This window comes from Accipiter gentilis, chromosome 24 (assembly GCF_929443795.1).
Source record: "Accipiter gentilis chromosome 24, bAccGen1.1, whole genome shotgun sequence".
In the NCBI taxonomy this organism is placed as follows: Eukaryota; Metazoa; Chordata; class Aves; order Accipitriformes; family Accipitridae; genus Astur; species Astur gentilis.
Window position 1 is genome coordinate 17,563,028 of NC_064903.1, and position 12,215 is coordinate 17,575,242.

At 44.0% G+C, this 12,215-nt stretch overlaps 1 protein-coding gene across 4 annotated transcripts in view; it reads right to left on the reverse strand.

Annotated features, from left to right (window-relative positions):
• ATP11C (ATPase phospholipid transporting 11C) overlaps window positions 1-12,215 on the reverse strand; it is a 58,584-nt gene that overhangs the window by 27,078 nt on the left and 19,291 nt on the right. For all 4 annotated transcript variants that reach the window (XM_049827203.1, XM_049827204.1, XM_049827205.1 and 1 more), the window contains exons 3-9: window positions 10,440-10,529; window positions 6,332-6,412; window positions 5,228-5,335; window positions 4,489-4,617; window positions 1,923-2,026; window positions 1,220-1,270; window positions 286-350 (exon numbers count right to left, since the gene is read on the reverse strand). In XM_049827203.1, coding sequence (XP_049683160.1) covers window positions 286-350; window positions 1,220-1,270; window positions 1,923-2,026; window positions 4,489-4,617; window positions 5,228-5,335; window positions 6,332-6,412; window positions 10,440-10,529 — 628 coding nt within the window. The remainder of the gene's footprint in view (window positions 1-285; window positions 351-1,219; window positions 1,271-1,922; window positions 2,027-4,488; window positions 4,618-5,227; window positions 5,336-6,331; window positions 6,413-10,439; window positions 10,530-12,215) is intronic.

The window sequence follows — 12,215 nt, forward strand, 5'->3', positions numbered from 1 at the left end:
GTTTGTATCTCAGGCAAAAAGAAAAGCTTGCTGAGGTGTATTAACACAACCTACAGAGCATGGCAGCACCGCAGATACAACCAGTATCTCCTAATTTCACCCTGTCAACTTTGCCATCAGCTTGCATACCGAATGTAACTGCAGAGCTCAGGCAGACAAGCTGTAGAGAAGTATTTTCCCTCTCCAAATTTAGTCATGAACATCCACATTTGTAACTGTTTATCTGAACTATTCAAATAAATAAAAAAATATAATATAACAATAATAATGATAAAAACTGTTCACCATAAATCTTCTTGGTGTTTTTGAGGGTAGCACCTTTCAGCAACAGGTTTTCAGGACCCAAAGACCTAAACATAAAAGAAGTTGTAACATTACATCACTCAAACATTCAAACTGCTTTATAATTTAGAGCCAGAGATAGATTATAAAGCTAAGCAGACGTTCTTTAGATCCGATTACTTGATTTGTATGTTAAAACTGGGCATTGCTTGTTTTTTTCTCTTTATATACTTATATTTCCATTTCATCTTACACAGACTGTTCTCAGTGCTCAAAGTTCCAAATTTAATGGGGGATTATCGGTAAAGCTTTTGAGGAATAAGTGCAAAATGTTCAGCTCTAATATGTTCCAGTACTTACATAAAACCCTGATTTTAAAAGCACTGAAAACCTGTTCATTCCAGCACAGTCAATCAATGGTATCAAAGCCAATGGCTTATTTTGCTCCCATTCGTGTGTTTATTTCTCTTTGAAACCCCCACTCATGACCCTCTGTTGCTTCTAGAGTCCAGGTAGATCCACCACAGCACGAAACACTGCCAGCACCACCCTGGTGACAGCCATCTGCTTTTGATGACTTATAAACATTATTTGCCTTTTTTTTTTCCCCAAAACACTCTGATGCTGAAGTTTTTGCTTTCCCTCGAAAACCAATATTTTGCAATTGCCTGGTAAATTCGTTCTCCATCAGGAGGGAAGGATGTTATCAGGTGGTCCAGCATTGCTTCCCCAAGTGGGGCTCAAACAAACCACAGGACGGCAGAAAAGCGTTAAGTGGAGAGGTTAACTACAGGCCTCCCTTAAGAATGAAATATTTGGAACAGTTAAAGAAAAACAACCATTCCCTAACGATGGCAGCACAAGTTCAGATCCTTGAAATCTGATGTAGGTGCCCAACCTCTTTGAGGAGGGCCAGCGAGACAGCTGCAAGACCAACCTGGCTACAGGCTCTTGATTGCTTCTGTAGATGATAATTCTTCCAACAAATCTGCAATAAAAATATGAGAAACTTGTATTACAAACACATTAATGTTATAAAGAGCTACTCAGACATACTAAAAAAAGTCCTTCACAGGAGATAGAAGCAAACATATGAATGAGTGCATTTGGGAGTTCAGTGCTTCAGCAGGAGCCTCGCACCCCCTGCACCCCCCAGCTGCCATCCACCCATGGAGCAGCAGTACCTGACCATGCCTATGCACCCCAGCACATCCCCATTACAGAGTGCAACGCACCCCAGCAAACCTCCTTCAAGGGATTTAAGCACAAAGACCTCTTACACCTGGAAGTCGTTCAGCCCAATGCATTTTACTTGGGAGGTAGAGTGGCCTAAGAATAGGCACACAGACCATTACTACAGCTGAGCTGACAAAAAATAGCTCGTTACACCACAAGTGTTGCACCAGGGAGGTTTTGCTGCAAAGGAACCGAGCCCTGAAGAAGCACGGTGTTGACTTTGCCATCCTCATACAGAAGAAGCCTGGCAGCTTATCACTGCCTCAAGAAACCTTTCGGTCTCTGTTGAAAAGAAAAGGCCCTTTGCTTTGCTGAACTGCAACTTATTAGATCCCGTAACCGACGATGCTCGGGTGTCTGCGAGATGACAGCAGGCAGCTGCGGAGCTGGAGGAGCAGACTCACTTGTAGAGGTCGGGCTGCGGCTGTTCGCACTCAATGGTGGCGGTGAGGGCATCGATGGCTTCGTCCGTACAGAGCACGGTGGTATCCCGCACCGCGTAGTGAGTCTGGGCAGAGAAGCACAGGCAGCGTCACCACGAGCCCCCAGCAACACCGCCCGTCCCCAAGTTTTATACCCCGTTACTTAAAATACCACCGTGCAAAGGTTTTTCAGTGCCAGCAGCTCACCCAAGCCCTCGCCCCGCTCCCAACAAAGAGGCCAAAGCATCTCTCAGCACAAGACTGATGTCAATAAGCTTAAGAGAAACTGTAGCAGGAAGGAGCTGCTGGATGTCTGAATGGATATACTGAATGGATATTCAGTAAGGTGTGCACCAAAAGCAGAGCATCTTTGGTTGTTTTGGACTTGCTGCCACCCCAGCTGGGGTGGGAGGGAGGCTGCAGGTGCCCCTGAAGCAAAGAGGCTCCCAGGGACCACCCGCTCATCCACTCCTGAAGGTAATTAGATGCCAGCTCCAGTGCCCAGGGATCAGGCAGAGTGCTGGCAGACTCCAAGCTATTTTTAGCAGCTGCTGCTGTGAAGGTTCATCTCTCACAATTAACTGGAAAGCCCACGAAGGATCCGCTCGCTGCCTTCCAGGCTCTATTTATAGGAGCTACTCAGAGCTCCGAGTCACGGCGGGCTGCACGGCAGGCTGCCTTAATCCATCTTCATAAACAAATTCATTAAAAAGCTTCCTCCATTCCTTAAATTTGCGTTCCCCTCCTTGCACATCCCGGGAGGAAAGGTTTCATTACATGTGCTGTAGTCATGACATAAATACCCACCTTCATGCCATTTTGGTAACCTGCCTGGCTTCTCGTATTGAAAGCAGATGCGCAAACACACACTCATCTCTGGTAAAAATCACAGCTTTTGAGAAACACAACTCAAAACTGTTCCTGCAATGCCCAGTACCAAACCTGACCCTTGTGCGGGGTTTTGCATCCACTGCTCCTGTCACCATGGACACTGTGCAATTACCAAGTGATACTTCAAAGCAGATTCATTCCACAATCTTTACAGCCTCAGTCCCCTAGTGTATTTAGAAAACACATGTTCTTTAACATATGACCGAAAATTTGCGCTTCAGAGACAGAGCCCTAAAAAAAAATCCCTTTTATAGTTCTGCTCCAGTTTCACTTAACCAGGCATCTTTCCCATACCTCAACCTGACATGCCCCAAATACCAGAAAAATCCCCACCAGGTAGGTGTCAGATATCAGTGCAGATGAGGTTTTGTGCGTACCCGAGTATGCTTCCCTCACCCTCCTTTTGCAGCAACCCTGGTTCCTAACATGAGACCTATTTCCCCAAACAGCACTTGCTTTTCTATTCCCTCTTCCCCTTCATCTCATCAAGAAACAAGAGATAGGTCCCAGTCACCTACAGGAATCCACAAACCAAGAAAAAAAAAAACCCACCACAGTGCTTGATACAGTTACAAACTCAAAAGTTAGTAAGAGCCAAGACTCTGCAAAAGTTATGTGAACTTATGCATATAATACACCTGACAAATAAGCAATTGCCTATTTAACATGGTTATCTGTTTTTAGCCTCAAGCCACTTCAGAGATCCACTCCTCTTCACTAGTGGAACCAGTATGGTGCACCAGCACTGCATCAACTCCTACACAAGATTTCCAGTACCAATTAACAGCCACGCATAAAGAGAGAAGCCACAGACCCCATACAATACATATGAGACCAACAATGGTATTCCCACTGACTTCAGTGTGCCAGAATGAATCATGTAATTTTAAAGTACCTTCCAGTCTTACTACTGCAGTTGCTATTATCTGTATAAATATTTATCAAACACAAGTGCAACTAAATGTTCATGTCTTCTGATGCATTTAAGTTTTTATGTTGTTGTTGCTGCTTCTAGTTTGGGGGTGGGGTGGGGCAGGGCACGTATAAAGAAAGAAAATAAACTGAAGAGGAGATTCATACTGCGCAAGATGTATTAAATTTCACTGCTGGCTTCAGGGAAAGGGAGAGAAAAAAGACCCAGAAGCAATGTTTTTCTCACACTGATAAAAAAATTCCCCAAATGAATCTAGACATATTGCCTCAAAAAGTCCCAGATCTCACTGGAAAAGCTTGGTTAAATGACACATTGGCAGGTACTGGAAAAGGAGCTGAAGCAGCTGCAGGCACTGCTTTACTGATGCACCTCGCAACATGTGACTGGAGCAGTGAAGCACTAACACACTTCCCGTGACGGGCAATAAATAAAGCAGCAAAGCCGTATCGATAGATATCGATACAATTTGCAGCAGCAGAAATGGCTGAGAGACAAAACGGAAAACAAACAATCCCCAGGGAGCTTCAGTGCTGACACACCACAAGCAGACAGAGGGAAGAGCTGTTAAATACAGCCACACAGCCATGGGGATGGGCTCCATGGGAGCATCCCCCAGCTAAACACACACCACCACCACACAAGCGCCAGCTTCAGTGGCAGCTCTGGGCACTCGAGTACCCCCAAGTACCACCTCCCAAATGCTGCCCCATCCATCCCCATCACCTTGAAATTGGACTCGCCATCAAGACTCGCGGTAGTGACATAACAGGTCCCATCAATGCTGCTCGAGGCCAAAAATATCAAGTCACAGGGGAAGGTCTCATCTGCTTTCACTTCTACTATGTCTCCAACCTGGAAGAAAGGAAATGTTTACATGAAAAGCCCTCTCAGCTGTTATTAGACGGTTATGGATTTAGCTTCTCTCAAAGCCTAGAAGAAATCACCTTGGCTAAAAGGGAAATCAGGGTTCAAGAGGTGCACAGGTCCCCGAGCATCACTCCACAGCCCAACGGGTCAGTCCAGCCCAGCACCAACACAGAGCACCCACGTGGCACAGTTAGTATTTATTTCTCTGCTACATCTTGACAGAGCAAGAGACTGTACTTGTCTGAAGTGCGGTGTTATAAATTAACGTCAAAGCTAAGTGTACTTTCCTGGTGTCCTTGGGATAGTTGGAAATAGAAGAGGACTGCCTGTCCTGGAGAAGTGCAAAACGCTGACAGATCTGTCACTTGTCAGCCCCAGTACAGCTTTTGCAAGACAGCTTTTCAAAAGCAATCAAAGGCAGATTCACTCCTTAACTGGGAACAGCTCTCAGTACATCTTGTCTGAAAGTGAGCACGCTGGGGCAGCTCTAACCGCAGCACATCCCTCCTCCCTTGCCCTTGCCTCCTTACCACACACCCTTGTGTTCCCATCGGCTTCAAGGATAACTACATGCGAGTTCTCTGTTAACAGTTACCTTGATTTTTTCACTCTCTTTCTGCACTTGCTTTGCATTTTCAACAATGAAAACGTTGCTTTTGTTCACTTCGTTGTCAGCTCTGTGCCTCAGCCAGTCCTCGTATCCCTAGGCACACAAATACATGCAACACAAACTCATAACGAAGCAAGTAAACTAGCAAAAGAGGATGAGTGAGGACAGAGAGGGAGAGATTTAAAAAAATGAATAAATTAAGCAGCCTTCAGCCCTCTTTCATGCCTGACAAAACATCAACCAGAGTAGCTAAGACTGAATCAATTTATTTTAAAAACTTCATATGCATATTTGACAGATTCAGAACAGATTAAAATAACACACAAAAATGATCTATATGCAGTGCATGCAACGAGCAGCTAAACTACTGTAACATGTTTCTATTATTCTCAGTGTTGGCAAGAACAGGCTGATAATATGAATAATACACTGAGCACCCTGCGACTCTTTCCTATGGTAACGCAGGATGAGACTCTTCAGTCTTCACTGAAAGAATAAAACATTCAGATTTGAAGCAGATGGATTTTACTCTAGCTCTCCCTTTCTGGCCCCTGCAAAAGAAACTTCTTTTATTATTCAATCCTTCTGTACAGGAAATTTTAAATGGCACACGTGCGTACGATGGGAAGAAAAAGGGCTTTTAACACTGCAAGAAGATGAGGACCACATATTTTTGGGACTAGCTGAGTGGTTGAACAGAACCTGTCTTTTCCATTTACCAACACAGGAGCAGAGCATGGGCTATATTTGGAGCACGTCTCTGCAAAGACTCAGAGAGCATTTATAAAGAGAGCAGAAAAATTCAAGTAAAGCCAGAACTACGGAGGTAACCTTTACTGACCCTCACAGCTTACTTACAACAGTACATACAGAGATGTTTTACATTGCCAAAATGAGAGACCAATAACAACACTCAACATGCAGCCTCTCTTGAAAAGCACCAGTATATGTCTCTCACCTTCTGAGAAGGGTTCACCAAACCTACCAGCCCATTCTGGTGACTTCTGAGCATATTCAAAAACATACTCATCATTTTCTCCATTACATGTCCCAAAGAGCATCTTCCTCTACCCAAACTGACATTTTTACCTGTTTGATAGCGGTGACAGTGATGACAAAGAAGAGTGGGAGGCCACTGGTCACTGGGCTGGTTGGGGTGTCCACTATCACCTGCAGAGAAAAAAGTGTACTGCTGACAACTGGTTTTCAGGCAGCAGAAGAAAACGCTGGTAACAGGGGAAAAAGGGTGCTGGGTACATTGGGGGTAAGTCACAGCCCAGCAGAGGAGGGAGGGAAGGAAGGGGCACATGAGAAGGACCAGCACAGGCAGTCTGAGCAGGCTGCAATCCTTTCTCCTGAAGACCATGTGATGTCATTAGGTGGGAAAAAACCCTTTCAGAAGTAGCTTAAAACCTCAATTTGACGTTGCTCTAGTGGGAAATAAAAACCTGGATGAATGGGCTGCTGGGGACAGGCTACAAAAATGCAATCACTCCCAGTGCTAGTGCCAACAAGCCTGCTCCCACCACGGGATGTGCTGGAGAGGACCAAGGTAGTGAAGGAGGATGAGGCAGAGAGACAGGAGCAATGCATGATGTGAAAAACACCCTTATTGCTCACTGAGCCCCAGGAGGGTTGTTCCTCCTCTTTGGTAGTGAGGACGGGGCACATCTGAACCCTAAAACATGGCTGGTTATGAGAAGGAAGACATCACCAGTCATCTTGAACCACTGACACTCAGAGGTTAAAAATAACATGCTCCAGCCCAAATGACTGAGGTAATACATGGCAGAATGGAACATGAATATTTAAGCAAAACAGAATCCCACATTTTGCTTTTAAGTTCCAAAATTTGGAGTTAAGAGCACAATTTAAGCACAGTGACGACACAGGGGCCTTGGGGTGGATAGCTGGATCCTTCCCGAGCTCAGTGCAGTGGCTGAGCCAGCACCACAGCAAAGACCAAGTCCCTTCATCGTTAATTAAACCTTTGGGCTGCAGGAAAACACTGTTTCTTCTGATTGTATCATGACTTAGCCCGAAGGGTAACAATGGCAGAACAGGTTCATAATCGGGAGGGAATAACATAAGAGGAGGAAGAAGTGCACCCTTGCCCCACCTTGCAAACCAGAGCATGCAAAATTGGCCATTTTTCCTGCTGTCCTCAGGGAGGACGGGAGCACGAGAGACAGATGGCGAGGGCTGTGATGAAAGGGACAGGGAAGCTCAGCAGAAAGGCTTTGTGTCCCCACAAAGGGACTTTGTTTCCCTCCGCTTGTTTGTGCTTCCCTGGCACGCTCACAAACAGCAGCATCTGTATATTTATTGTTTTAGGCTGCCGTAAAAAGCTGCGTTAAGGACAGGACTGCTCTTATTAGCTGGAAGGAAGCAACATGGAAATTTTTAACTCTGTGAAATGCTATACACTGCAGTATTACCCTGCACTACCGGACCCAAAGAGCCAGAAGACATTGCAGTGGAAGAGATACACCACAAGAAGCAGCCAGGTAAGTGGTGTATGACTTAAGTAGCATGAGGGTAAACCAAGATAAACACAATAAATATTTCCAGGAACACAAAGCCCTGGCTCACTCAAAGAGGCATAAAATGTTTACAAACAGGAAGTCTGGTAGAAACCAGACTTTGGAGGAACAACCTCGAGTGAGGATGGTGCCAAGTGTCACACGGACACATCCCATGCAACATGTGATGGACACTCACTGGAGTGGCATCACTGAAGTTTAGGCCAGTCAGCCAAAAGTTATCTGGCACAAAATTGGACAGATCTTGGGAATACAGGAGGAACTTTGCCTTTTAGCCGAGAAGGACAAGGGAAAGGACCTCCACCTGCCCAGCAGGAGATTCTTCTGAACTGGACAAGATGCAGTGGTACATATTTGTTTAAACAAACGATAAATCTCTGTCCACACAAATGCTGTATTATAGATGTATGAACACACAGAGTGGATGAAGTCCCCGAAAGAACTCATTTATGTATTTGGAGATTGCACTCCCTGCGCATCCCATGGCTGGACACTGCTCTTCCCCTTCGCAGCTGGTGGAAAGCCAAGCGACACATGAGCAACGAGCCAGAACAAAGGCAGACTCCTTTGAAGCTATTTTTTAGCTGGTTTAGAACTTCAACAGCTTAATTTGGATCCACTTAAAAGTGACAAAATCCTCCTGTTACTTAATAGTTTCTTCCTAATTCATTGTTTAGAAGACTGCAGACCACAGTCCAGAAGTCATCTCCATCAATTAAAAGGGACATTTTTCATTCCTGGCACCTCCTAAATTAGCTTACTGCCAACAGCTTGGTCTGTCCACAAACATGTTTGGACTACACTTACTCCAGGCCAGCCATTTCCACCAGGACTTTACTCGTAGTTTCCTTTGAGTGTTGCAATACCTGCACCAAAGAAACAGCTATTTGTGACCCCATTAGCACACTAATAGGTGTTTTATGTTTAATGCACATACTTTCACTCTCTCTAAAACAAGAGCTGAATTTGGAGTCACAGAGTAATAGACATTTTGATAAAGGGTTTCAGCAGCAGGTAGAGCAGATGCACCAGGTAATTCCCCAAGCACTGTGATACTTCACTCCTCAATGCAGCACATAGGGCAATTCCATTAATTTAATTTAAAGATAAGCACCAACATTTAAGCTATAGATGCCATTTATCAAGGTATAACCCTTGGTATTTTAAATGAATGGAGTGGCCCTAGTGCTTTTTTAAGGCAAGTGACATTTCCAGAACAACGAGCGCTCAGGGGCAATCGGTTACTCTATAGGGCAGCAAGTGTATTAGTGCTGTCAGGTTGGTTTTGTTTGGTTGGGTTTGTTTTTTCTCTAATAGAGCGTGAGGGTTGCTTCCTTATTTTAGAGATGCTCACAGAATAAAAACAAGGAGTAATAGCCACGCTCTTCTCACCTGCATACACCTGTGCCTAAAATGGGTAAACAGCTAAATTGCAACCGGTTTTACAAGTATAATGAAGAATATCCCATGTTCTTCATGGCCAGAGGGTCAATAGATAAAATGTAATACCGCGTCACTAAATGGCCAGCTACACAAAAAGGACATCCCGACTCCAGGGCATCGCTTCAGTTCAAGGCAAATTACAAATTCAGTCTGACAAAATGGAGCAATGCCAGCGAAATCAAGAGATGGGAGGCGAGCCAGCTGATGCTGGGGTAAATTGGCCTTTCATGTAACACTGCCAGGAGGAGCCATCCACGGCCGTTATCTTGGGATCTCCCATTTCTGCGTCAGCCACTGGAATGACTATAAGCCATAACTCTTTACTGTAAGGATGAAATATTTTAGATGCTTGTCTTTTGAACATGCAGCCTAGAAGAGAGCAATACCCCAGCCCTGAACCACCAAAAACCCAGAGAAGCCATCTAACAGCAGGCTGTTTGCAGTAGCTGCACGGTGCCATTTAATTTGCTGGAGTAGAGGTTTTTGATGCCTATTTTCAGCCCCAGAGCAGGTTGTCTGCTGAGCCCCAGGCCTGAGGACTTAAAAGGTGAGTAAACGCACTGCAGTGATTCTCCCAAACTCCCTTTGCCCCAAAACATTCTGACAGCCCGCTTTTCTTGGCTGACAGAACAGAAAACGAGTATTCAGGTTTGCTCAGGATTTGCCCCTTAACCAAAGCCTCAAAGCAGAGCAGAAAAAGTTTGTCCATGTATAAAATTTGCTATTTTGTCTGTGCAGAGCAGCTTCCTGAAGCTTCACTCCCCCAAAGCTCATGCATTTTCTGAATTTTACTGAGTACAGCCTATCTCTCCTGCTTGCCTTGAAACTCACTATAACCAAGATATACAGATATCATATAACTTGGGAAAATACATAGTTAAGCAGCAGAAGTAATAAAGATGTCAAAAAGTAGATCTTAATTCTGTAGCATCAAATGTATTTTCACCGGTTGACTGATCTTAACAGTTAGTAAAGAAGTTTTTTTAATGTTCGACTGTTGAAGCAATTATCTCAGACAGGCCCAAATATTTTAATTGTTATTATGCCTTGGACAGTGTGCCAGAATTATAACACAGCTTCCAATTAAAAAAACCAACAAAGAACCATACCACTTATAAGCACCAGAGTCAGTTTTCAACCTCAATTCTTGTTCAAGCTGTGCTTACCATCAGTAGGTAAATAAAAACTACCCTTGGCATCAAAGCTCTTACCTGCACAAGGAAGATGATGAGGAAGTAGAAGTTGGCAATTCTTCTAAACTGCTCAAAAAGATTCTTCGGGAGGAAGTTCCAGAGGGTGTACTGCGGGGAGAGAGCGGGGGCTCACAAACAGACCAAGACATGAGGCTTACTGGGGACTTTGGCTACCAAACGGGAAGTATCTGCACAAAACAGGAAAGGAGTTTTCCCTTTAACCCAGAGAGGAGCACCACAGTGACCTGCTTGAGGAGCCCTGGTGCGCTCCAGGCAAAGGTCGAGGTCCATGCTTTAAAACCAGGAGCGTGATGCAGCTGGATGCTGAGATGCCACTGAGCTCCTGCTTCAGCTTTCAGCTCCAGCTCTTTTCACTGGTTATTGAACAGTTGAAAACATCTCACAGTTACATGAGGGTTTTTGTTTCTTTGCTTTAAAGTAGGCAACTATTTCTCTTTTGTCAAAATAACCCAAACCACATGGTTGGAGATGGTGTAGAGTAGAAGATAAAAACAACAGGAACCATTTCAGCAAACAACTTCTAGGGAGGCATTTGGAGAGACATGATCTCATGAAGATGTAATGCACAGTGTAGAGATTTATTTTTCCCCAAATTCCAAAAGCCACCTTAGAGTTGCTCTTCTGTTAAAAAAAAAGCACCATGCTGCCCATACAAATCTGTTATTAGGTTGTGCTTCATTATCATTTTAAGAAGGCTGCTGAATCATTTGTTTTGGAAAATGTGGAATTTAAGAACAACATGGAAAATAATGGGTCTAATATCTGATCTTTCAGTCTGCCTGGAATAAGCAAAGAATAATAAGCAGCCAAGTCTCAAGACCAATATCCGCCTAATTATAAAAAGAGTCCGGTCAGATAAGAAGACTCCATGTCTCTTGCATGCCAGGGAAACGTCAATGGGAATGCTACACATGGTTATACTTAAAACTTTTCCCCAATATAAACTCAGACAGCACAGAGACATAAAACCAAATAAGATCCAAGCTGTATAAAAACCGAAAGGAGAGGAAAACCCCCTTTACAGCTCAAGTACAGTAAAATTGAAGTCTGACTGTATGCTGAGCATCATGAATCCTAAGCAACATAGTATGTATCCAGCTGTGTTGACAATATCAGATGCCACTTGTTTGATATTTTACTTGAATTGGCTTCAAATCTTTTGAAATAGCTTCATGAATGTCATGGAAAAAAGCTAAGCAGAAGGCAGATGGGTGTCATCACAGTTTTCCACCATAAACAAAAGCTGCATTAATACCGTATGAATGTTTCCCCTTTCATCCAAAGGGATAAATAGAGCATGGTTATTTTTGTCCTATCTCGAGAGAAAAAACCCACGGAACAACAGAAAAAAGGGAATCATATTTTTCTGTCCATTTACAAAATAATCCCTATCCCCTTTTGCAAATCTGAGTTGCTGTTGTCTCATACTGTATTACACTTAACCTGTCCTTTCTTCCCAAAGGGAATGCCAGAAAACATTAAAAAAAACAAACAACAAAAACCAAACAAAAAACCCCACCACAAAACCAATGTGCCCATGTGCTTTGCTCTCATCCAGCCTAGAAGAAAGGAACTTGTGTGCACCCCCACTGGGATTGATAGGAAGAAAAAAAAAAGACTAGTAGAGAGACTGGAGCTGTGGCTTAAGGTACATACCAGACTGCTCCACTTGCAAAGGGACCTTTACATCCAGCCTTGGGGAATTTGGAGTTTCTCAATTTCAAAACCAACCATCAAATAAAATCAGGGTGAACACAAGAGCAGGGAATACAC